This window comes from Calliphora vicina, chromosome 2, assembly GCF_958450345.1.
Source record: "Calliphora vicina chromosome 2, idCalVici1.1, whole genome shotgun sequence".
NCBI classification, from domain to species: domain Eukaryota; kingdom Metazoa; phylum Arthropoda; class Insecta; order Diptera; family Calliphoridae; genus Calliphora; species Calliphora vicina.
Genome location: NC_088781.1, coordinates 102,133,521 through 102,149,689, shown reverse-complemented (window position 1 = coordinate 102,149,689; position 16,169 = coordinate 102,133,521). Strand labels below are relative to the sequence as shown.

The window sequence follows — 16,169 nt, the reverse complement described above, 5'->3', positions numbered from 1 at the left end:
AATCCCACAGAAAAGCCATTGGGAAGACCTGGGGATGCGTAATGGATTTCGACATGGTGATAAAGCCCATACTAATGTATGGAGCACTAGTATGGTGGAAGGCTCTAGGTAAATCCTACCTATTGTGGGATGATCAAGAGAATCCTGCGAACCTCTGCACTAAACGAATCCGTTACGGATGCGCAACGGAGCACTCCGGGCTTTTTCGGAAATGTATCACTGCGCTAAAATGCAAAAGTTGGCAACAGTGCAAATGTCTTGAGTTCTAAAACGCAACAGTGAAACAGATGATGCGAAAAAAATCCATCAAACAAGCATCACCAAAATGGCTGATGTATTGTCTACGCATCAAAATCGCAAACTAATCACATATACGCATCAAATGCAGCGCAGTGAAAGGCCCTCCATCTCGTGCTCTGTTCGTTATGATGCACTGGCTACCTGCTGATCTCATGGCCAAATAATTGGCCATCAATTCGGCGGTTAGGCTAAGCACTATAGGTGTATGGAGGCCTGGCACCGGCCATGCGTCTATTTTGGGAAGTGTACCTTATCTCCCTGTCAACATTGATTACAGCACTCCCTTAACCTTTATCGACAGACGCTTCTCTGTATCGTTGGTGGGTGAGTTACCTTCTTCTATGGACTCGTTTGTCATCTATACAGAAGGCTCTTAGTCTGCGGTTGGGGTGGGTGGTGGCTTCTATATTCCCCATTTTCAGAAGGGGGTGTGTTTCAGGCTACATGATCAATGTAGTGTAACTCAAGCTGAAATTTCAGCTATTAAAAGGGCGGTACACTGGGTGAAGTACTATAGGTTATTTGGTGTGAATATCCGAATCTGTACTGACAGTAAACCTGCTATCAAAGCCTTATCTGGAGTCTACTCGACATCCAGATTGGTACATGAATGCCGGGTATCTCTTAACGAGATGGCGAGACATTCTAACCTGGAGTTATTCTGGGTGCCGGGCCACACTGGTGTACCTGGCAATATTATCGCGGATGAACTGGCCAAAAGAGGCTCACGTCTTCCAGGTGATGAGATCGATCTTCTGGTCGGTTTACCGCTATCCTGCTGTAAATCACTCATACAGCGTAAATTATTTGAGTCTGCTCAGCTCAGATGGTCTAACACTACGAACTGCTCGATATCGAGGCTCCATGATAGCCCCATGTCCCTCGTGGGGCTATCATGGGCTAAGTTGTGAGTTCTGATATCAGTACTTACTGGTCACTGCCTGTTTGGTGCGCATGCTAGGAGACTGAACACTCCATATATCGACTTCTATAGAAGTTGCCATGATGAAGAAGAGGAGGAAACTTTGGAACATCTCCTCTGTCTTTGTCCTGCTCTATCGGGGGTTCGGACTGCGATAATAGGCAGTCCTTTTTTGCACGGCCTAGCTGATCTATCTACTGTCGATGCCAGGAAGATACATTCGTTCATTCGTGCATCTGGTTGGTTCGGCACTGAACCCAATTCCGACATGTGACGATCCTATTTAGGAGCTGAGTAAGATCCTTAGGGTATCAGAAAGCGACCAATTTATGGACCCAAGTGAGCAGGTTAATACCAGCTGCCTTCATAACCTAACCTTGGGGAGATGAAAACGAGAGGTTTGACGTTAAACACCTCCTTTTCCTATATTGGTGACGTATTAATATTATCTACTGGAACCCCTTGAATATCTTCAAGTTACTTTTATGCAATGCCTAGTTTTCGAACTTTAAAAACAAAAAGTCCAAAGCGCCACATTAATGGAAGTATATCATTATTAGCATTTCAATATTTAATTGTTTGAATTCTGATAAATATTTTATAGAAGTCTTGCGGACAAAAGTTATAATGGAAAGAGGTTCTCAGGTACACTCAAAAAGAGGGAATATTCGATAATTTTAATACATATTCTCAATGCTTCAATACTGATCAATGAATAACAAAATAGTATGATCTCGTTCAAGGAGAAGCGATTTATCTTTGATTTATCTGCTTGTTAGAAAAAGATCAATCTTTATATAAAACTGTATTAAACAAACAATATTCTTAATATCGTTAAACGAGTGATAGTAAAATGTTTAGATATAAATATTAGATTAAATATTTTTATTTAACAATATTGTTATTGAACTTTCTCAATAATAGTCAATTCAAAAAAAAACGTGATAATTTAAAACATTCAAAATAATCTCCTTATTTCAAACCCAAGTGACAATATTGACATCAATGCCGAAGCTGAAAGTTTTCATGATAGTTATACAAAGTTTCAGCTGATTTAAAATTAAGAAGCTTCTAAAGGAAAGGCAATAAACCAAGATTACGAACAGGTTATAATCTTATAGGATTTCTTCTATGACTTCAGAATCCTATAAATGAGGGGTCACTGATATTTTTGTATTCATTTAGCATAATTTGGGCTACTTATTTCCGTTAACACACAAATTCAGGAATGCAGTCGAGTTTGTTTTTTTCAAAAATAATTAAGAAAGAGAGACAAAGGTTCAAAGGGTTTTTAAGTGGCGAGGTCTTAGTTGAGTATCAGTCAATACGAATAAAAACTATGCGAGATAATGTTTGATTACTTTGACTAAATCGGGGTATAGTTCTTGTGAAGAAATATTTTAGCTGAAGAGAACATTTGAATATTTATAATTTTGAGTTTTTATGAAAAGTTGTTTTAAAGTTTTTAAAATTATTATTTAACATTTTCTAAAATGTATTACACTGTGCTACTGTTCATTAAAATTTCATTAATATTTTGGAGTTTCAATTGTTATAAGGTTAATTTTTATACATGTTTAGAAAATGAAAAAGTAATTTTAAGTAGAGATTATGTTTTTTTTTTGTTTTACTTCTTTTTGATATGAAAAATTTCAGTTAGATTCAGTAAGTCTTTTAATTTTTGTTTTTTTTTTTTGTTTTTATATCGATAATTTACGTTATTGTTTGGTTAAATTTCCATTAAAAAAGGAGTTAATATTTTCTTGTTAAAAAAATTAAAACATTTACATTTGCTTGTTTAAATATTTTTCTTTTTTTTTTTGTTTGTTTGCATAATTGTGCGTTTTTTTATAAATTCAGTGCAAAATTAATACAAAACTGTTTGGTATTTTAGTTTTTAAATTTTTGTTTACTAATTTTTAATAAAAAAAACCAAGAAAAAATTAAATGCGTTACTTTTTTTTTGATATTCATTTGACTACTTTTAGGTGTGTGTCTGACTTGATATGAGAGTTATTTTTTTTTTAAATTTTTGTAATGAAATTAATGAATTTAGTTAAAAATTAAAATGTTTATAATTAATATTTTTCGTTTTATATTGATATCAATGAAATAATCGGTAGGAATTTCTGTATTTTCTGTATATTTTTGTTTTGTTTTTATTTTTTTTTTAATTTTTTTCAAAAGATCAACACTATTTACACAAAAAACAGTTTTTTTTATTTTTGGATTATTTAGTTATGTTTTGGTTTTCTTTTGTTAATTCTATTAAATGTTTATACCCTTTAATTAAATTTAACTTTTTTTCTTGTGTTTTTTTGCTCTTAATTATTTTTAATTTACCAATAATAACTTTTTCATAAATCGTTTTAACTACTCTTATGACATTAAGACTAATAATTTTTTTTGGGGGATTTTAGTTTAATTTTTGCTGTTTATTTGAGTTAATTTTAGGTTTTTTCTTGAAACATAACATTTTTTTCTTCTTTTTTATACCAACAATATATATTTGTTTTCTTGTTTAACTTTTACTTAATTATTTATAATGATTTAAGTCATTCTTATATAAAAAAACTTAGTTTTAAGAAACTAAATAAGATTTCCTAGAAATTATTGTCTACATAAAGAAAAAAAATCGTAATTTTTTATAGGCTTCACTTAACCCATTATGGAAGGACTGAAAGAAGATGAAAATGTTTAAGAATCATGGCTTAGTCATAACAGTAAATTTTATTATTGAGCACCACTGTACATTTTAATTTAATTTGGCCCAACAATCTATACTTGTATTATGTTTCTTTCATTCCTGTGTTGCATATTTTAGGGGTTTATTCGTTATTAAATTCACTTTAAAATACTTGAGATTTTAAAAATTTCTATTAAAGAATATTTCGATGTGTTACAAACGGAATAACAATATCAATATACCCTCATCTATTTTGATGATGGGAATAAAAATATTTCAGTCACTAAAATCGATACGTCTTAAAAATAATTTTTAAATCCAGGTACAAGGAAACTTTAAAGAGTTTGTGGAATAACAAAAAGTGTAGAAAAGCTTTATTATGCCAAATTATCTATATCGTTATGGATGGAAATTTAAAGCTCTATTTCCAATACTGAAAATTAAATAAATTCTACAAAAGATACACATTTTACGAGTTAAAGCTGAGACTTAAACTTCTGTGTTTGTTATATTCTCCATACTATACCCGAATAATTTTGGTTTCATACAGTAATATATATCAATCTGGAATTTACGAGGATATAGAGCAGTGTCGCCCAAGATCACAATTCCCTAGCACGCGTAATAGAGCAAGAAAATTCTGCTGACGTTACTTCGATACACATGCACTATAAGCTTACTTGTGTGTTTTCTTATAATGATCATGTGTTTGTTGCTTTGTTTTCATCTCAGAGAATAACATTTTTTTTCAGTTTCTCAGTGTACGACATTCATATGTTGTCTAAGAGCATAAGAATACGTGTGATTTGATTCTGCACAATTGTGCTATGTGCTGCGCATTACTGTTTTAGAGGTAGGCCCAATAGAACAAAATACTTAGATACCTCCAGATCAATACAGCATTAGCAAAAAGCTCTTTACTTCCATTTCCCGGTATAAGGTAAAATATAAAAACTTTCATAACATATATAGTTTTTATAGGTGTCTTAGCGGTTATATACTTCAATCATTTGTCTAGTGGCCTAGTTTAATTTTTGCTGTTTATTTGAGTTAATTTTAGGTTTGAACGAGTGAATGTTATGGAACACGTTTGAAGTATTCAAATTAATCTTAGCCAGAATGGACAACACAAGATCAATGAAACATTAGACTCATCGCTAAGTACTCAAATTGGTTGGAATATGGAGATTATAAGGAGATGGATAGCTGGGATGGTAATCTGGAAGGTATTAAGGTATACACGAATAGATTAAACAAACTAGTTCCGGATATAATTCCAGATTGTAATGTGGAATATGCGGAAAATTAGTGTCAATTGATTAAAACAAACATGTTCCGTGACATGTGAAAAGATAATATATTACTGTCCAATTGTGGCAAAAAGTGGAGAGTTTTTCAATAGGTTTTAAAAGAATCTGGTAAAAAAATATAATCGAATGTTATAATATTCAAAACAGAGCATATGCTTTAAAGTTAATTCAGTAACCTGTTGCAGAGTGTCTCAAAGTAGTCAATTTATCCCATCCTAGAACATCGTCATATTAAAGTAAATGGACCCTTTCAAAAAAAATGGTAGAACTTTAAACGATATTCACTAGTGATATCCCAATCTTAATAGATAGTAAAGCTACCATAAAGGCACTATGTAACAGGAATTTCATATTGAAGTTGGTCAGATGTTGTCGCTACTGGATCTCAACAAACAATACGGATTTAATCTGTTCTGTGCACCAGGTCACAATTATAAACAAGTCAGTGAAATTGAGGAATAATTTGCACGAACTGAAGGACTTATGGATAAATATGAACACTACCTGTCAGTATGCTTTTCCTTGGCTTTGTATATATGAGGGATTGATTTAAAATCGAATCGGATATACTTTGGAACAATTCAATACGATGTAAGAAACTTTGTTTGCCTTATGGAAATAAATAAATGAAAAATTGGTTACGCCTTTGTACATTGAAATAGATTTGTTTAATCGAAAGTAAAGCGATTAAATCATGTGAAGTCGATTTACAGAATACCAAAATATGTGAGAAAAATATGAAGTAAGAAAATACGATTATGTAAGGACACTGGCTTAAGTAGCCAAGAAGTGTGAGTAGCCTATAAGGTTGTAGAAATTATCAGCATTGGAACATACACCTTTATAAACATTGACCGTGACACGTTTATAAATGCAATCGTGCACCGTAGTATCAATGCGACCAACGAATTAAACAGTAAGTCCTGGATCCTCGGATATAATAATAAAGCTACGATGGTCCTAAACGAAACATTGCAAGATATCGGAAGCACAAGTACTCTTGCAACCAGTCATACTCGATAGTGCAACGAAGAGATGGATGATACGTTCACTTTCTATCCCAATGCTTTGCATTATCACGTCAATGTGGTGAATCTTATTTATTTTAGAATCTTGTGGAATTAAGGGGAATTTGGTGATGACTATATGAAACGTTGGAAAATTGGTAAACCGCACTTGCAAAACAGAAGCTGTCTAGAAGATAAAGTATCAGCACTACAATGCTACAGGATTACTGTATCAGACAATATCTCTCTCTCTCTCTGAGTACTCACTTTGGATCAGCATATATGGATTAGTGAACGCATACTGAATTCATCATATAACCTAATATTGAACCCAGAATAGTATTTCTCTTTTTGTATTTAATGTATTACTCATTCTTATTTATTCAATTTCATGTCAAGTATGGAAGACGTGGCAATGTTTGTGATAATTGTCGCCATGTTAAACATTTCTGCATTTGCAAAAATTTTATTGTTCGGGGTTAAATGTTCATTTTAGCTAATATTTATCGTGTGTATATAAGAAGTTTGGAATTATTTCAATCTTTCACTGAATGATATTTTATTAGCTGAAATGGAAATGCAGCTGTCCACAGAAGAGTTCGTAATCGGGAAAATTTCGAAAATTTTCTCCTTAAACTTCAAGTACTATTTTTGGACAGATAAAACATATTCGCTGAGATTTGTTGCCAATACAATTATATCCATAGAATTTTTGATACTTGCAACAGAAAAATCAGTTGACATGGAAAAATTACGAAGTCAAACCTGAATTTTTGTCACCCAACTAAAATTTTTCAGCCACAACGAAAAATTTGTTTATTTAGAGCTAATCATTTGATTAAAAATAAGTTTGGCTATCAAAACCAAAACTATTTTCTCTGTGACAAAAACTTTTCCAGTAAATCAACTTAATACAAATTGAAATTTTAAGGAACCCTAGTCAGTTTACCAACTAAATTATTTGAAATTACTTAATCTGTAACCAGAATCCTGTCTAAACCATCTGTATTTCAGAAAACAATTTAAATCATTTGGAAGAAATTGATTCCGGATGTCCCAGTTATGGTATTAAATATCTTATCATAAAAAATAGTATTATATAAATCTTAAGATATGTTGGAATATGAGCAGTATCTAAGACGGTAGATGGCTTTTGAAAATTCGTCCGTTAAAGAAGGATATGTGAGAAGAAACAATTAATTTTAAAAGACTGATCCTTCTTAAATGGGTTAAGCTTTTAAAAATATTAAAATTAGGTTTTTAATATTTTTTTTTGAATTTGAACTAATTTCTAAATTATTAAGCTTAAACTAATTTTTATCTTTTTTTTATCATTTCATCAATTTTTAAGTTTTGTAGGTACAATTACATAATTTACTTAATTAATTTTATGTTTCATTGTTATTTTTTTTTTAAATTTTAAATTTCTAACAAAATCTAGGTTGCTGTTGTTGCGGTCGTTTTACTAAATAAATTCTCTTGTCATTAATTGTTTTAATTTTTTTTTTTGGTTTTCAATTTCATACACTCTGCTTAATTTCAATTCATTGTGAATGAATAATAAAAAATATATTTGTTTTGTTCTTTAATGCAAAAACATGACGTCCCTTATAGTTTTCTGAGTTACACTTACAGAAAAATTGTTTGGTATAGTTTGTAAAAACAATTCATACTCATACATACATATTTATAACTACAATAATAATTATAATTATTTCAAAAAACTAATTTTTTTGGTTTTGTTTAAAAAAAATTATGAAAAAATAAATCTAGTTATCCTTGTTTTTGGTTTTCTTTGCTTTTACTAATTTGGTTTTGCTTCTTTTTTTTCTAAGTGTTTTTTTGGATGAGTTTTGCTTGGGAGAGTGTGTTCGTTTTTTTCTCAGTGTTGTCATAAGATGATTCAGTAAATGACTTAAAAAACAAAATGGAGTCATATGTTGGTGTCTGCGTGTGTATGAGTGAGTGGGTGTCTGCGAATTTAATTCATTTAGTATCACGCGTTAGTTAGCAATAGAGTCACTATGATCATGACTACGTGAGCGAATAAAATGGAGCCGGGATTTTGGAGAAGATTTGTACCCCTGCCACACTGTTGTATTTCAATTTCCTCCGGATGGTAGTTTATGCATTTTCGGGGTCTTCGTCGCTTTTGGGTTTCTTGGGACTGGCGTCGGGTACTGCAGGCACCTGGTGGAAGTAGATCAAATAAAATTAAAGTTACTGCTTCTAAACATTTTAAGAACAAACAAGTAAGAGCGATTTATATATATTTGGCTGTACTGTATCTTATATACCCTTCACCAATGTATACTTTTTTGGTGAAACAAACATTTTAGATAAATTAAGTGAAAAAAGGTCGAGATATAAAATCTTATATCTCAGACGGACATGGCTATATCGACTACGTTATCTATTTAACGGGGGCGCAAATGAAAAATTTACAAATTTCAAACGCAATGACAAACTTACCACTCATGATGAAGGGTATAAAAATCGGCAAATATTCTCTTGTATAATTTAAGATACTTATCCTATTATCTTAGCAAACTGAAGATTACAACAACTTACCCACAATACCAGATTCTTCCATGGGTTCAATATCCAATTGTTTGGAACCACAAGGACACAAAGTGTCCACTACTAACAGTATTAGATTACTGTGTGGAATTTTCTGTACACTAAATGGACGTTCGCAACCCGACACATGACAATTCGTTAGCTTTCCCTAAAATAATACAAAAAATTTCAAAATTTTACACAGATGCCTTGAGAATGTCTTTAAAAACTAACCTTCAAAGGATTATTTTGACCTCCTTGGTTCAATCTTTCTGGTTGCAGCATATATAAATCGGTGCGTAAATCACAACGGCGGGCATTGCTTGGATCGGGATTAGAGCGTGGACCAATATGAGGCTTATGTTGTTTAGGAGCGGGTGTGGTGTATTCCTATATAAACAAGAAAAAAAATCAAATAAATTACTTGCATTTAAATAAAAATCGCTTTATAAATAAATTACCACATCGGCGGTGGTAAACATTTCATCCATTTCCTCATCTATGGGCGAACTATAGTCATCTTCGAAGGGCTCATAATCATCCGGATAGGTGGGTTCTTCGAAGCCTTCTTCGTTGTAGCTGTATTCATCTTGAGGCCAGGCCTTAATCGGTGTGGGCAACATCGCAAGCCAAGTAGCACTTAGCGATATAATATACTTAAATAGCCAAGAAGCGGCTCGGTGAGGTCGTATCATCATGCCATCGGCTGTATAGGGATTATCAGCATTGGAACATACACCTTGATAATCATTGACCGTGACCCGTTTATAAATGCGATCTTGCACCAATGAATCCATAATGGTGCCATCAATTTGACCAAAGAATTTGCCAGTATGCTCTGGCTCTTCGGATATAATAACAAAGCCACTATTGTCTAAAACATAACAGTCCAAGTTATCGGAAGCACAAGTACGCTTGCAGCCAGTCATGCCAGTGCACTAAAAGCGGGTCCAAAGAAATCACAAAATTAAAATCTCGTTATATAAAATCCTTTGAAATTTCTACTTACAGCCGATGTTATACTTATAAAATGTTTAGCCAAAGAATCATGCTGGAATTGTAAACCCACTACTGCCGCGGGCGCCTTGTGTCCTCGATGTTCTACAAATATGGCATGTGAAGCTGTAACTAATGTCGAATTGGTCTTGGTATTATAACCCGAACCAAAGGGCACACTATACACAAAACTATCTTGTTCGACGGTATGCTGATCAATAGCTCTCTTATACCAGGACATATCCATAGCCCGGGAATTGTCTTCACTAAAGTGTCTTTATAACAAACAAAGTATAAATATGTTTATTTTATTTTACTAATAATATTTAAAACAAAATCTTACGGTTCTGGCGAGTCTTCGGCAGTTTTAATATGATCAATCCATCTTAATAGGCCAGATCGAGTGGCCACAAATGATGTGGTCACCACAAATTTTTGATAGCCTTGCCTGTAAAAGGAAAATTTAAGTATTAATGTGGGAATTTTTTAGAGTTTTCCACACGTCTAAGGTGTTTGCAATTTGTGGGGCAACATTCTATTTAAGAGCAATTTAGAGAATAGAATAGTTCGTTGATCCAAAATTTTATTAGCTGTTTAATACAATTACCTTAGGATTTATCTACTTTAGTGCATTTATATTTAATTTTACCAGTAGTCTAAGGTGCATAACAGATACAGGTTATATGTTATTTGGAAAATGTATAATTATTAAGGGTCCTCATGTAAACGCTTAAAAGCCTCGCAAACTGTGCAATGTGTGCATTTTTACACTCTCGCAAATGAAATGTCAAAAAATGTATGGAAATTCGTTTGCACAACTCCGATAAGTTTGCGCGACAATTTAGACTCGCAAACTTGAATTTATTGTGCATTTGATGAATCAGCTGCTTTTGTTTACTTTTATTTATAAGAAATAAAAATCAAATAAAATATAAAAATTTTGTGCATGTGAAAATTGTGTAACTTTGGAACAGAATGATTGTATTAAATGACATTGTGTATGAAAACATTAACCAACAGCTAGAACATAAACAAAGTCCTCCAAACTATGTATACCACCGTTTGTTCCAAAGATTTAACTTTCATTCAACATTTTAAAATTAAAATTTATACAATTTGAAAAAAAATTATTAAAGCTTTTGTTGAATTTATGTATTTTTATTTGACAAATATAAATTTTCTGTATAAACTTGCACAAAATTGAAAAGGTGGGTTCATGAAACATGTCGCGCAAATTTGCCCATTTGCACAAATGGGAAACTTAAGCGTTTAAATGAGTACCCTTATTATATTACCGCCAAATATTGAAAAATTAAATACTTTTCAATAAGAAAATAAAGCTGCTAACATATACAGCCCAATTATGAATAAAAAATTCCCCGGGAGTTTTTCCCCTTTCTTAATTTTTCCTATTCAAATTCAATGGGAGAAAACTCCCGGGGAACAAACTCCCTCGGAATTTTTTATTCATAATTGGGCTGATAAAGTTTCGATGAGACATATTGAACAACATCCGATCCTTGATAGTCGTTCTCGAATTTTTTAATGGGAAAATTCGCGAAATGTTTGAATGCGATATATTTAAAAAATTTAAAAATCAAAATCGTCAACACACCATAATCTAAAGTGTTCCATTCCATCAATGATACGAGATGTATTTAACCAATTGATATAATATTCCACTTTTCAAATCATACTGATGGTATTCACATGGTGGTACTGGCATTATAATTTGAAACCTTAGATACTTCTTCCAAAGACTATATAAAGTCAACATCCATTCGTCAATATATTGTTGTTCTCGATTTACGGTGACCAAGGTTAAGTTTGAAGAATTTTTTAGTACACTGGGCGATTGTTTTCTTGCATGTGGTGGCTACAACGCCAAAAACACATACTGGGATTCGCGATTAATGAATCCCAAAGGTAGACAGCTGTATAAGGGCTCTAGTTGATCAAAAAACCTGCTTGGATTTCATATCTCCTAGACAACAAACTTACTGGCCTTTTGATCCTACGTGAATTACTGATCTTTATTGATATCCAAAAATTTAAACAGAAATTCAATTACTACAGAAATATTATACGAAATATCTTCTGATCATAATTATTACGGAAAAAATTATATACAAAAGTTTTATACAGAAAGTTCATACTTCAAGACTAATTGGTTGAAATATAGAAAATATTGTCATATCCACACGGATCCTTATCTACAGTGTGAGGAAGATATTGAAAGTTATATCAGTGATTTAATGTCTTTAAGTTGTTCGGCCTTGAAAAACTCTAATGCCAAATTCTTCTTAAACCTAATGTACGTGTATTTCGCGCGTATATATTGATAGACGTCTCCTCAAAAGGAGGAAACGTAGAAGAGAATGGCAACAACATATATCACATGCTACAAAGCAGAGGGTTTCCGCTGCAAGTAAGAAACTAACTGCTCCCTGCTTTCGAAATCAGCTAGAAAAATTAAAGCACCGGTAGTGGCACAAAGTCCGTTCATAAAAGGCCCTGATGTTCGCGGAACATTGAATTAATGTATTTCAGCCTAATGAGTTTGAATTAGAGGAGCCACCTATTCATACATTTTATGACTCCGAAATAATCACAGTCAGTCCAGATGAAGTTCAGAAAACTAAAAAATCAATCCAAGAATGACTCCAGGCTATGATTTAATAACACCATCAATGATTATAAACCTACCTATTGTAGCAATTACTGTGCTAAAAGTATTATTTAAGGCTATCTTAAAACTAGGCGTTTTTCCAAACGACTGGAAAATTTACCAAATTATAATGATACCAAAACCAGGAACAGATTTGACAGTACCATTTTTCTATAGACCAATTAGCGTACTACCTTGTTTGTCTAAATTATTTCATAGGAAAATTATAACATTTTTAAATAGCCAAAACACAAATTTGGTTTCCGTGATCATCAACAATCCATCAAATAACCCGATTAACTGGAGAGATAAGAAAATCTTTTGAACTAAGAAAATATTGTTCAGCTATATTTTTAGATGTTGAACTGGGGTTCGATAAATTTGGGCTTAAAGGTCAAACACATAAGATTAAATGTTTGCTGCCTCCTAGTACTTATTGATTAAAATAATCTTACCTATCGGAATACTTGTTTAGGATTAAGTACATTGTCCAACACTTTACTCTGATTTGCCAACGAGCGATAATTTAACCATTTCTACACATGGATATTAGTATGGTATCTATGGTGGCTGAAAAACTGGAGAATTCATGTACCCTCGGTTTGCACCGCTAATTGGCCCTGGATAAACGCGACGCAACCCGAAACGAAGCACGATTTTCCATTAATTTGTATTAGTTTTCATTTAATTTGTTCCTAGATTCATAATTTTTGCTGAAAAAATAGATTTTCAATACAATCATTTTCATATTAACGACGCAAATCGAAGTACTAACGACGCAACTTCGAAGCCATGCGACGCAAACTTAAACAAAAACGATGCAAATCGAAGCACTAACGACGAAACTTCGAAGTCATGCAACGCAAACTGGAACAAAATCACGCAACTTCAAAATCACAGAATTTTTAAAAGACGCAACTTCGAAACCGACGCTGAACGAAACGACGCAAACCGGGGTATTAGTGTAAATGAAACCAAAAGTAAACACGTTACGTTTAAATATAGGAGAGGTAGCTGTCCACCTGTCTCACTTAACAACGTGCTCATCCCACGGTCTGATTATATCACATATCTTGGCATACACTTATAGACGGCTTACTTGGCGTCGCCACATATCGTATGGACATCAAAGAGGTCGATATGAGACTAACATCTTCTAATTTGTACTAGCTAATCAACGAGTAATCTAAATTAAGACTTGACTGTGAAGTTATTCTGTTAAGGCCGTTTTACAAACTTCTTAGCACCATGAAGGGAGCACCATGGTATATAAGAATTAAAAACATCCTTAGAAACTTAGAAGTACCTCTGGTAAAAGACTTGTTTAGAAACACTCGTGATAGATACATTCCGAAATTGCATTTTTGTATTTTTCAATTATGACAAATTGAAAAATGTTGGTATAAACTTTAAGGAGTTGATCAATTACAGAAATCTTAAGGAAATCAGATAAAAAGAAAACGACTCCAATAGCAATAAGTATTGGAATAATGCAAACATCTAAAGCTAAAGGTGTTACAAGTTTGGAATGTGAAAACTATATAAGTTATCAGAGTAGATCGAAGTCGAAGCTACATATACTGAAAATATTTACAAAATTACACAAAAACGTAGATAGAATAGAGACAATTAAAGTTTTTAATATTATTCTAGATAAGGGCTGGTTCCACAGCATCTTCCATCTTCGATCACGGAGTGTTATACTGGTGAGAGTTTCACTGCCAGATAATATTACTTCCGATCTATACCAATATCTTCAAAACATCCATATAAGTCACGCAAACGAATCAGAGTCGAATCGCAAATCTGTCTCTCTTTCTAGTTAAGGGCGGGGAGTGGCAGAGTAAATCAATTGCCGTCTCCTCCTCTCCCTTATCATGACAATTTTAGAAATAATATTTAAAGAAAAGATCAATCCTCGTGTAGCATGAGTCCCTATTACACAGTGCTCTGTTCACGAAAAATCCCGATCAGCCGTAGTTAGGCCACACTCGTAATCCTTGACACTCGGCTTGTCAATTCGACATTCCGTTGAATCACATACAATGTGCAAGTGGAATGCCAATCAAGTTGTCGATCATCACCTCACACTAACAACTACCTGAGGTTAGCAATATCATCTGCAGAGAAGTTTCCGGTGCACCAAATCGTAAGTCAATAGACTTCTGGGATACGTAAGTCAATAGAGATGACCTGCTATGGATCTGATGGTAGCATTGCTATCAGAAAATATATTAATATCCCTAGATACACGATAATTCTTGGAATATTCCATATTCCTCCACAACGAAACTTCCACCAATCCAACACTCCTTCTTCGAGCATTTATTACATACCCTCAGTACTCACCCGGACGGATAGAGTCCCCATAGCTATATATCCCCTTCGATTATTTTTTTTTCCATTTTATACGATTAGTTATTTTTCGTACAATTCCCATGTAAAATTGCACTCCTAGTTATTGGCGTATCGTGCATCTCCATGTACGATGTTGCCATTAGATCCAGTTTTATCGTTATTTTGTATCAGTTTCGGTTGTTGTTCCAGCTAAATAGATGATGGGTCTGCTTTGTCGGGTCCTGCGATACATGTACGATGTTGACATAAGATCCAGTCTGTTGTTATTTTTGCGTTGTATTAGTTTCGTTAATCAGTTGTTGTTCCAGCTATGTATACGATTGGTCTGCTATAGCTGGTCTAGGATAATGGGGCTGCCATCTTTCGTTGCCTAGAAACAACACCCTCTGTGTATTTGGTGTAGTACTGGGGAATCTTGCTAGTCTTTGATTTCTACCTTTTTTCCCAGGGGGTGGTGGCGGATGGCCTGACCATTACCATGATGTTATCCTATTTTCCAGGGGGAGGGGTGGTCAGCGGGCTTCTTGGATGAATTGTTTAGAGGGAGGTTAGTTTTTAAAAACTTGAAAACCATGATGAACAATTTTCGTCGTGTGCCAGGGATCGAACCTGGGGTGCTTTGTAGGTAAGCACTTTAACCACTACACCATGCCGCCACTCCCCTTCGAGTACTAATCATCCTGAATACTCTCATAATTACAATGTCCAAAGTTCTAGCTTCGCCATTGAACAAGTACATCAGCATGTTATGTGCTTGGATGGCGTTGAACGTGACGGTCTTGTAATCATAATCCATCAAATATAACAACGTGGATCAATAAGCATTCAATTGCCGCTTCAAAGATCCAATTGATTACCCTGGATTTTAAGTCCCAATTGAGACCAATGGCTCATTACTCGCCCTAGCCTTCACAACAGTTTTCCTTCACGAAATATATCCAGATACTTAGCACTATCCAAATTCTTTAGTCGATTCCGTTTAATCGATTCTATGACGAATTTAAATCAGCAATTATACTTTTTTTACTTCTGTCCAAATAAAACTGATCTATATTACGCAAAGGCGATCTAAGAGAATTGTTGGTTAGAGAGATTGAAGACGCTGTAGAACCTAATACAAAAGTATAAATTGCAAAGGTTTTGTCGACTATTTACATACATATTTATATTAAGATTTTCAAATTTTAAAAACAACGAAGAATAAAAAGACCAAGCGTAGAAAGATAAGGTCAATTGTTGGCTAGCTACAAATTACATTTTTCATTTTCTAGTCTAATATACTAAAGACACAAGATTACTCCGATATAAGTAAGTAGCAGTTTCTTCAACAAATAACTTCAGGATTTTATAGATACAACTTCGA

The 16,169-nt window shown here is 33.5% G+C and overlaps 1 protein-coding gene across 2 annotated transcripts in view; it reads right to left on the bottom strand.

Annotated features, from left to right (window-relative positions):
- Window positions 1-7,797: 7,797 nt before the first annotated feature.
- The window catches only part of stol (stolid), a 188,999-nt gene continuing 180,627 nt past the window's right edge, over window positions 7,798-16,169 (bottom strand). For both annotated transcript variants that reach the window (XM_065501229.1, XM_065501228.1), the window contains 6 exons: window positions 10,124-10,228; window positions 9,794-10,055; window positions 9,246-9,722; window positions 9,019-9,174; window positions 8,797-8,953; window positions 7,798-8,415 (listed from right to left, as the gene is read on the bottom strand). In XM_065501229.1, the coding sequence (XP_065357301.1) occupies window positions 8,222-8,415; window positions 8,797-8,953; window positions 9,019-9,174; window positions 9,246-9,722; window positions 9,794-10,055; window positions 10,124-10,228 (1,351 nt within the window). In that variant the 3' untranslated portion in view covers window positions 7,798-8,221. The remainder of the gene's footprint in view (window positions 8,416-8,796; window positions 8,954-9,018; window positions 9,175-9,245; window positions 9,723-9,793; window positions 10,056-10,123; window positions 10,229-16,169) is intronic.